Source organism: Arachis duranensis, chromosome 6 (genome assembly GCF_000817695.3).
Source record: "Arachis duranensis cultivar V14167 chromosome 6, aradu.V14167.gnm2.J7QH, whole genome shotgun sequence".
Lineage (NCBI taxonomy): Eukaryota > Viridiplantae > Streptophyta > Magnoliopsida > Fabales > Fabaceae > Arachis > Arachis duranensis.
The window spans coordinates 83,949,943-83,961,366 of record NC_029777.3 but is presented as its reverse complement, the minus strand read 5'-3'; the positions used below and the strand labels follow the sequence as shown (position 1 = coordinate 83,961,366).

Sequence of the window (11,424 nt, the reverse complement as noted above, 5' to 3'; positions counted from 1 at the left end):
TGAATGTTTTGCGCTTTTGTAATTCTGTCTTTGAGCTAAATTCTTCATCGGGCTTCTAGAATATGTTAATTTCTTCTATATATAAATATGTATAAGTCTTAGGACTATCGTAACCTCTGATTAACCTTTGCTTCGGCTAGAGGTAAGGCTTAGGGTAATTGGGGTGTTACAGTAACCTTGACTGCCATGAAATAGCTCCCCTTACAAACTTGACCAAATAACCTTAAGTAGATTTTCGAGAATCAATATCTCCTGCCATGTCAGCATCAGTAAAGCCAACTAGCAAAGGTTTCTCACCACCAAAACTCAAACTCAAGTTAGTTGTACCTCTGAGATATCTCATAATCAATTTAACAGCATTTCAATGTTCTTTATCTGGATTAGAGAGAAAACTACTCACAGTACCAACCATATGAGAATGTCTAGTCTAGTACACACCATAGCATACATCAAGCTTCCAACAGCTGAGGAATAAGGAATTTCATCCATTGCTTATTTTTTCTCATCAGTGGTTGGACACTGCTAGGTGCTCAACTTAAAATGAGGAGCAAAAGAACTAGCAACATATTTGGCATCATTCATGCCAAACCTTTGAAGCACCTTCTTTATGTACTTTTCCTGTAACAAATAAAGCTTCTTGGAATCTCTATAACGAGTAATAGTCATGTCCAAAATCTGTTTGGCAGGACCCAAGTCCTTCATAACAAAGAACTTGCTCAACTATTTCTTCAAATCATTAATCCTCAAAGCATTCTTGCCCACAATCAAAATATCATCCACATAAAGCAAAAGAATAAGAAAATCACCATCAGAAAATTTTTGCAAAAATACACAATGATCTGAAGTTGTCTTACGGTAACCATGCTCCCCCATAACAGATTCAAACTTCTTGTACCACTGTCTTGGAGCTTGCTTCAACCTATAAATACTCTTCTTAAGCTTGCACACAAAATCTTCCTTTCCTTTAACAACAAAGTCCTTCGGTTGCTCCATGTAGATCTCCTTGTCTAAATCACCATGAAGAAAAGCTGTCTTCACATCCATTTGCTCAATCTCGATATCAAGAGAAGATGCTAATCCAAGCACAGCACGAATGGATGACATCCTCACAACAGGAGAAAAATCTCCTCATAATCAACACCTTTTCTCTGGCTAAAGCCTTTAACAAACAATCTAGCCTTATATCGAGACTTAGAATTGTATTCTTCATTCTTGATTCTGAATACCCATTTGTTCTTTAAAACTCGCATACCCTTTGGTAGTTTCACCAACTCATAGGTATCATTCTCAAGTAAGAACTTTATTTCTTCTTGCATAGCTTCAAGCCATTGAACTTTGCTTTCATCTTCAATAGCCTCTCCAAAGCATTCAGGTTCTCCCCCATCAGTCAACAAAACAAACTCATGTGGAGAACACCTTGACGAAGGCTTTCTTTCTCTTGTAGACCTTCCGAGTGCATTTGCAGGAATTTTCAAAGCTGGTTGTTCATCTGGATCATCATCACCAACTTCATTAAGTATCGGATCAACTCTTCCATCTTCACCTGCACTTGTATCATGCTCATTATTTTGAACTTCAACTCTACCATCTTCCACCATAGGCATAAAGAGAGTAATATCCAAGTCAGAAAAATCATCACTAGGCTTAACCATTGGCTTCTCCGCTTTATCAACATCCTTCAATGTTTGGTCTTCAACAAAGACAACATCTCTACTCTGAATCACCTTCTTGCTAGCAGGATCATAAAACTTATAACCAAGCTCATCCATGCCATAGTCAATAAAAATACACTGCCTAGTCTTTACATTAAGCTTGGATCTCTCATCTTTGGAAATATGAATAAAAGCTTTACATCTAAAAAGTCTTAAATGATCATAAGAAACATCTTTACCCCACCATACATTTTTTGGCTCTTCAAATTGCAAGGGACTACATGGTGTTCAGTTCAAGACATGAACAATAGTGCCCAAAGCTTCACCCAAAAGTATTTTGCCAATCCAAATTATGACAATAAGCACCTAACTCTTTCAACCAATGTTCTGTTCATCCTTTTAGCTAAGCCATTCAACTGAGGAGTCTTTGGAGGATTCTTCTAATGTCTTATACCATGCTCTTTACAATAAGCATCAAATGGATCTGAGTACTCACCACCATTGTCAGTACGAATGTATTTCAACTTCTTCTCAATTTCTCTTTCAACAAAAGCTTGAAATTGCTTGAACACATTCAGAACTTGATCTTTGGTCTTCAAAATATAAACCCATAATTTCCTAGAACGATCATCAATAAAGGATACAAAATAGATAGACCCTCCAAGTGTTCTTGTCTTCATCGGCCCACATACATCAGAATGCAACAAGTTCTCAACTTTCCAAAATTCTCAACCAAAAGCAAACAAATACTATACCAAACTCCAATTTATCTCATAACTCACCCTTTGTGTCACAATTCACCATTCATACCAAATTTTCATTCACACTTCATTATTCTCATCCTCAAATATCAGATATATACATTATAATCATTCCTCAACTAACACATTCACCAATCATCATTCTATCACTATCAATCTTCATCATCAACCTCATTCATACTCCATATCAATAATCAACAATATTACTCATCCAAATTCACATACATCTTACACCAACAACATTATTCAACAACATTAACAACATCAATTCATCATACATCATCAACTAACCAAAATCAACAACCATATCAATCTAAACCTATCCTATGGGTCACTAGCCTAAGTGTCCAGAAATATTATATATTATATAGAGAAAACCAAAAACATACATTGGCTGATTCTCAATATGCACAAATACCAATTTGAGTCCAAGCAAGCTTTCAACCTAAAATCAAGTCACCAATAATTCACCAACTAACTCCAACAAGCATCAACAACCAATTTTTCCAAGCTATACACATTAATTACCACAAATCAATACTTAGGGTCATCAAAATCACAATTTCACAAGGATTCAAGAACAACTCACCTTACCCAACAGTTTTGGAAGCAAAACCCAATAGATTTCTCAAGCTAGATTGATCCTAAACACATTAAAACACCAAAATCTCAAAAACCCCAAACACTAGATTTTTGAATTTTTGAAGGAAAGCTGAGAGGGATTTCATGATTTTCTTACCAGTTTCTTGAGTGAGTTTTGTAGAGCTCTCCGCGAGGAGCACGTGGCCATAAACGGTGTGGCGATCGGAGCTTCGTAGCTCAAGTTATGAGCTTGGGAAGATGATGATGAATAGTGCTTCTTCTCCCTTCTCCCTCTTTTCTTTCATCTGGTGTGTGTTGTGTTTGAGTGTGTTAAGTGTTGAATAGGTTCACTTAATGAACCTATATATGTTGGGCTTGGGCTCAACTTGGGCCCGGTCCAACCCGTTAGCATTTTTAGCCCGTTTGGCCTAACTTTGGACAAAACCTCTAAGGTTTTCTACTGTTTTTAATTTTTTTCGCACAGTATAGGACAAACTTAAACCGGTTTGACTGGTTCAACTGTCGGTTTGCAGTTCAGTTTTTCGCATAAAATATATTTTCTGACTCAGAAAAATCTACTGAGTCCAAAAATCATATTTAAATCCTCTAATTCTCATTCTATATTTTCGGATCCTATTTTGGGCAATATCAATTATTTACTTAGACAATTAATTAGTCTCGATTCTTACAACAGCTTAACTCAAAATCGTAGTCCTTTAGTAATTACATCCATCTCCATGGAGGTAATTCTTCCTTGCTCCACATCTTCAAGACAAGCACAAACGCAGCAAGTTCCAGATCGTGAGTCAGAGAATTTACTTCGTGCGGCCTCAACTGTCACGATGCATAAACCATTACATCCTGATGTTACATCAAAACACACTCCAAGATTTTTCTATGAAACGTACCAGTAGATCCTTAATGGTCCATGGGGTTAAAGCAGTGCAAACACTAGCGCTAGTTAATCTTTCTTTTAAATTTTGAAGAATTTCCCCCCAAAATCTGACGTTCGCACCAATAAGCACCTTTGTGTGTCGACTCAGTCATCGGTAATGCCATTTGCAAAACTGAAGCTTCACAACTCCTCGTAAGGTCGCACGCTCACTGGTTTCATCCTTCGTGTTCATAAGTAGTGTCCTAAGGAACTAATATATCAATGGTTACGTCTAAGAATTGCATGCGATGTCGAAATGAGCTCAAGATATCTGAAGGGATACCAAGCTCTAAAGAGAGCAAACAATTTTGAAAGATATCTGTAAGAAATTGAAAAGATGCATTGTGTTGTGATCAGATAGGGTTGTAGAAAATAAAAAAATACACCAGAAAGAGAATTAAAGTGCACCTCAAGGAAGGAATTTCAAATTAATAATTTTTGGTAGAAACAATAAGGCAAATTGAATCAAATTAGGTCTTTACTGATTTTAAGAGGATCACGAGCCCTCAATTAAAGGCAGTTCAACCCAACAATACATGTTTAGGCTCACATCAAGGAATACAAGGTTCGCGCAAGGATATGTGCAAACAAGGAATATGATTGCGCAAGATTCAATTTATTCACCAAGAAGGATTTCGAAATAAAGAGCTCTAATGCAATTTATAAGGAAAAAGATAGATCGGTTCACAAGGTTGTAATGGTGCTCTCATTCCTAAAAAACCTCACACCGTCATTAAGATCACCGTACTTTCGCAGCGTTACTCTAACTTATTGGTCTTTAAGTTCTATCAGCTCTAGCGGCAATACTCTACGCAGCACAAGTGAGTTTGTTCCTAAATTTGACACTAAGTTTGACACATTTATTCTCAAACCTTTCTCTCCGTCACAAGATATGAGTAAATGTGGTGTTCCAATATCACACAAAGTAGTTAAAGCTTTATAACCAATTATACACACCTCTTATCTCAGGCCCACACATAGGGCGTTCACAGCGAACATGCAGCTTTACTATTAAATCTTACTTGCATCCTGGTTTTTCCCACGATGGCAATTCTTGGCAATATGTCCAAACAATCCACAAGTATATCATCAACCATTTCCTTTTGCCAGGAGAAACTGGGCATTGTTGTTTCTTCCGAAGTTTCTTTGACCATGAGGATGCTGAGTGGCATGTCCATCCCTTTTAAAGATCTGGCCTCTTGGTGGAAAATACTTTCCATGACCTCTGCTACTGGTACCCCCGCTAGTGTCTCTTATTAAAGTCATCTTCTGATGCAATCTTCCACATCTCTTGCCTCGTTCACCAATTCCGAGAATCCCCTAATCTCCAATAGAGCCATAACACGCATGATATCTTCCCTCAGCCCTACTTGGTATTTGATACATTTCCAGCCCTCATAGGACTCAGGGGCACCCTGAGCTATTCTCGAGAACCTAAAGAGTTCCTTAAACTTGTTGGTGTATTCAATTATAGTCATGGACCCTTGCTTCACCTGTAAGAGCTCCAACTCTCTGGCCTCCCTTATTGACTCATGAAAGTACTTCTTGTAGAAAGCTGCCTGGAATAACGCCCATGTAATGTCCACATTCTATTGGTGTAGTTGTCGGTGCTCTCCTTGCCATCATTGCTAAGCTTCTCCCACTAGTTGATAAGCTACATATTCCACGAACTGGTCATACGGTACATGTTGAGTTCACAATGCATGCTCTACAGCTTGGAACCAGTTTTCTGCTTCAGTAGGTTTTGCGATACATTGAAAATTGGCGGGTTAACTTTCAGAAAAGTAGCTAGAGTTCTCGGAGCATCACCTAAGCTGTCCTCAGCACCTTCTCCATTTTTGTTTCTGGCTGATTGCCTTGTCCGACGCATAGCATGAGTAGTCATAGCAGTACTTGCTTGAATCGCGTTAACTAAGTTAGCCATTGCCGCCATGAGTTCAGCGTGATTGTCCATCGATGGGTTACTCTTATTCTCTCTTTGAGTATGTGTCTGACCTCATCCGTGAGTCGCCATTCAGGGTCCTGCCCACACCAAACAATTGATATCAAGGTGATAAATATCTTAATATCAAAAGCCTAGTGCTTCAATTAACCCAAAAAGGCACTCACAAACAAGCATGCTATGAAATATCAAGTAGATAACCTAAATAACATGAAAGAAAAATGACCCAGAGTGTGCTATGAAATATTAAGTAGATAACCTAAACCGCCATGCGATTCCATCGCCACCGCCTTTTAAACCTCCTCAATCCCAGTAGAAAACACAAGTAATAACAATGCAAGGAAAACACAAGTATAGCATGTATATCAAGAAATTCAAGAAGCAATTAATCATGTTATACAATTAGGTAAGCAAATCAAGTCGGCAAAGCAATCAATCAGATAGAAGATGCACATGATGAATGCCTATCCTATTGGGTTTGATATCACTTTGTCGGTTCAACTTCTAACCCGACACATCTCCATGGAGATGTCTCCCTTCGGTCTCAGAATGGGAGCTCCCGAGATATCGTGCCCGAAAAATAGTCCAAGATATAGTGCCTGCATACTCTAGTGATTCCGAAGGGATGCAAGCGGGATACTCTGCACAGACATCACATCTCAACATAAGAGGGATAAACCAACCGTCCTTACACCACCGCCGTGACCTCGACAAGCGGGATTGACCAACCGTCCTTGCTAGGTGCATAGCGTCTCATCAATATCAGTATAAAATAGTAATTCAGTAGTTTTCAGAAATCATTTTCAGTATTAAGTCCACTTTGAGCCCTAGACTCGTCTCAAGCATCATCAAGTCCACAACTCCACAATTTCATCATACCAATTGTCTTTACAGTACTCTACCACTTCACTCAACTAATCCACCCTCTGTACTCCAGAATCCTAAGGCTTCATCTTCTAAACCTTTTACCTGAATTTACCTAGTTAACTTACTTATGGTATTCTCTATACTTCAAAGCCTAAAAACAAGTTAAATGATTTGAGATAAGTGCTACGGAAGTTTACAAGCATGCCTGAAAGGTAAAAAAGTTGAAAATAAGGATTTTATTGAAAAACTAGGCAGTGTGCGTATGCACCCCCAGAAGAATTTTCTCAAAGTGTGCGTACGCATAGGAGTGTGCGTACGCACAGAAGATAAAATTTTTAATTTTAAACGCACACACAGATACATGCGAACGCCCTCAACATAATGCACTTCCCAGGGTGTGCGTGCGCACGATCTTGTGTGTACGCACAACTTACAAATTTCGCAGGGTGTGTGTGCGCACCAGAGTATGCGTATGCACATTTTCAAATTTTACAGGATGTGCGTGCGCACCAAGCTATCCGTACGCACAAGTCAAAATGTAGCCACTGTTTAGAGCACACTCACAGCAGTGTGCGTGCGCACACATACCAGATCTCATAATTTCTGCATCATAGAAATCAGATTTTTGACACCAACATCCAACGATCATATCTTTCTCTACAAAATTTAGATTTCTACAAATTCTATACCGTTTTAAAGCTCTATGGATTATCTTTAATTTGATATAAAAATTGTAGCTCAAGATATGATCCGTCAAAGTTTACCAAAAATTTATTTTTATAAAAAATCTCTAAACCTCAAATTTACCAAACTCTCAATCCAAAATCACTTATTCCGCATTCAAAATAGTCCTAATGTACCTAAATGATGTTCTTATATCCTTCAATTTATTCTCCAACCTATCCATATACATTTTCTCCATTCCCACTCAAAAGTCCTACTTATACACCTTCATGTTTTCAATAAATCATAACTTAACCATAATTCAAAAATCCTCACATTCATCAACACCCACAAGCATCCAAATCCATCATCACTACTCAATATTATCATTATTCAACTTCAATCTCAATAATCAACAACAATATCACAATTCATTAAACTCATCACAAGCATCAATAATCATAATCCATTATTAATAATTCAAACCTATCCTATGGTCTACTAGGCTAAGTGTCCAGAAATATTACATATTTCATAGAGGAAACCGAAACCATACCTTGGCTTATTCTTAATATGTGCTATACACCAAAAATTTGTGCCCAACAAGCTTTCAACCACAACCAAGCTACCAACTCAAATCCAAAGGTTCCCAAAATCATAATAATCAAGCTATACACAATTAATTCATAAAATCAATACTTAGGGTTCCATATATACATAAAATCACAAGTGATTTGAGATTTCTTACCTTGTCTAACAGTTTTGGGAGCAAGACCCAATATCAATCAAGTGCTAGAGTGTACCTAAACAACCAAAACAACCAAAACACATAACTTCACTCAAAACCAAAACCCAAAAATCCGAATTTCTTAAGGCAGAAAATTGGGCAGGAATTTTTTAGAAGATTACCATAATACTTATCTAAAAGTGACGGGCTTGGCGAGAGCTTAGCATAGCCACCAACGGCACACGAATCGGAGTACTGTAACTCGAGTTATGACCAAAAGAGTGAGGAAGTGAATAGTGTTCTTCCTCTCTTCTCTAACCCTACCAGTTGCTGTGTTTGTGTTATTTTCAAGTGGAGTGTAGCTGAAATGGCCTGTAATGAGAGTATATATGTGTTGGGCTTGGGCTCAACTTGGGCCCGATCTAATTCGCTAGCGATTTTGGCCCGTTTGGCGCAACTTTGGGCCAAACCTTTAAAATTAGGGCCCAGTTTTCAAATTTAATTATTTTCTTACGTTTTTCTACATTTTTTTATCCTTCTCTCATAGTACTGAACAGATTTAAGACGGTACTATCGGTTAATTTACCGGTACGCATTTTTACTCAATTTTTCAACTCAGAAAAATCTACTGAGTCCAAATATCATATTTATATTTTCTAATTAATATTCTAAACTTTTGGATCATATTTTGGGCAATTAAATTATTATTATTTTATATTAATAAATCGATTAATTATTTATGGTTTTTACAATGAGTCCCTATCCTAAGTTTGCTCTTAAATCTGGTGATGAAGGTGATTGAGATAGTTTTGTTAACAAGTCTGCCACTTGATCAAGAGCAGAGATATGAACCACATATAGTTGTTTAGAATTAACCAGGTCTCTGATAAAATGTAAATCCATCTCCAAATACTTGCATCTACTATACAGTACAAGATTGGCATGAAGTAAACATGTGTTATGATTGTCACAATAAATTGTTGGAGATATTAGTTGTGGGACTCCCAGTTCTCCCAATAGCTGCTGGATGCTCATGATCTCAGTCTAAGCTGAGGCTATCGCTCTATATTCTTCTTCAGTTGTAGACCTGATAATCTTAGACTGTTTGTCACTCCTCCAAGCTATTAAATTTGTGCCAAGGTAGATACAATATCCAGTAATTGACCTCCGATCATCTAAGTCCGAAGTCCAGTCCGAATCTGCAAAGGATAGAAGACGATAGTTAGTGCATTTGGAAAAAATTAAACCTTCATTAAGTATTTCTTCTAGATATCTAAGTATCCTCTTAACTGCCTTCCAATGTTGAATGGTTGGTGAATGCATAAATTGAGAAACTTTGTTCACAACGAATGCTAAATCTGGTCTTGTAATTGTGAGATACTGTAAGGCTCCTGCAATGGATCTATATTGCTTAGGATCTTCATAAGGATCTGAGTCATTTTTGCTCATCTTCAAAGATGTCATCATAGGTGTAGGCATAGGATTTGAATTATGCATTCTTGCATAATGTAGCAGATCTTTTGCATACTTTGTTTGAGTAAGTAACAATTTCTGCTCAGGCAAATAATGAGCTTCAAGGCCTAAAAAAAAGTGAAACAAACCATAAACCAAGATCCTTCAAAGAAAAAATAGAGTTAATTTCTTAATTAAGTTGTCTATTTCAACAGAGTTTGACCCTGTGACAATAATATCATCCACATATATCAGCATGTAAGTGACATCAGAATTTGTTTTTCTTATAAATAATGCCACATCAAAAGTTATATTTCAAAAGTCAAAATTTTTTAAGGTAGAAGCAAGAGTATTATACCAAATCCTTAGGGCTTGCTTGAGACCATAGATGGTCTTGTGCAGTTTGCAAACTTTCATTGACTGCCTCTCATTGTATCCAACTGGTTGCTGTATATAGAAATTTTATGATAATGCCCCACTGAAGAATGCATGATCAAAATCAAACTATCTTAAGAACTAATTATGGGTTAGTGCAATAGTAATTATGATTTGCACTGTCTTATACCTAAGAATTTTACCTTCTGCACTCTTTTTAATGGCGTACACCCATTTGCAACCAACAATGGTTGCATTAGGTGGAAGATCAACTAGAAACCATGTCCCACATTTAGTTAGAGCCTTAAATTCGTTGTCTATAGCCTGCTTCCAATGAGAACAAGTGAGGAACTTGATGAGCGGATATTTTATACGCTTTTTCGCATCATTTTCATATAGTTTTTAGTGTGTTTTGTTTAGTTTTTATTTAGATTTTATAGGTTTTAGTGTTAAATTCACATTTTTGAATTCTACTTTGATTTTGTGTATTTTTGTGCAATTTCATGTAATTTCTGGCTGAAATTAAGGAGCTGGAGCAAAAGTCTGATTTAGAGACAGAGAAAGCACTGCAGATGCTGTCCGGATCTGACCTCTTCGCACTCAGAAGAGATTTTTTAGAGCTACAGAAGTCCAAATGAAGCGTTATCAATGGTTATGGAAATCTGACTTTTAGAGCTTTCCAGAAATGTATAATCATCCATACTTTGCTTCGGATTAGAAGGCCCAAAACTGGCTTCCATTCAGAGGAACTCTTCCTCAGAAACACAGAAGAATGTCTGGCCCTTATTAGTACCAAGGAGGCCGAACCTCAGGAGCAAGCTATTGAGGGACTTAAGGCAATCACGGACCAGAAGGATCCTGACAATGCCATTGAGCACACCCTTACAGAGGAGAAGGAACCTCGAGTTGAATCTTCTCTGCGTGTGCAAAAGGAGCCAATGACTCCCACAGAGCACACCCATGCAAAGGTGAAAGAGCCTCAAGAGCTACCCTTCCTAGGCGTGCAAAAAGAACTGGAAAATGAGCAGCTGGCTCATTTTCCATCATCCCTTAAAGAGCTTCAAGTCAATATCTCTTCTATAGAGGTATTGGAAAAGAAGACTCCCTACACAGCCTATCTAAAAGGTATTCTTTTTGAAAAGAAGAACTTAAGGGGAGATGAAATAGAGGTACTTACTAAGAAGTACAGTATTCTAATTCAGAATGAGTTGCCAAGAAAGATGCCAGATCCAGGAGCTTTCAGATCCTATGGACTATTGGAAAGATCATTTTTGACAAAGCCCTGTATGATCTTGGCTTAAGTTTAAATCTGATACCTTCCACTGACGCAGAGGCCGAATCTAGAGAGACTGGAAAGGCATTGAACACCAGTAAGAAAGCTCTCAATGGGCATTCAACGCCCATAATGGCAGCAATCCTGGCACTGAATGCCAGTAAGGAAGCCCTCACTGGGCGTTCAACGCCCATCC

At 37.7% G+C, this 11,424-nt stretch overlaps 1 protein-coding gene across 1 annotated transcript; it reads right to left on the bottom strand.

Moving 5' to 3' along the window:
* Positions 1-9,172: 9,172 nt before the first annotated feature.
* On the bottom strand, positions 9,173-10,999 carry LOC107494335 (uncharacterized mitochondrial protein AtMg00810-like). Its single transcript, XM_016115392.1, has 4 exons — positions 10,856-10,999; positions 10,159-10,279; positions 9,376-9,708; positions 9,173-9,327 (listed from the first exon to the last, which is right to left on the bottom strand). Exons 1-4 carry the CDS (start codon positions 10,997-10,999, stop codon positions 9,173-9,175), a joined length of 753 nt encoding a protein of 250 aa, XP_015970878.1.
* Positions 11,000-11,424: the final 425 nt, after the last annotated feature.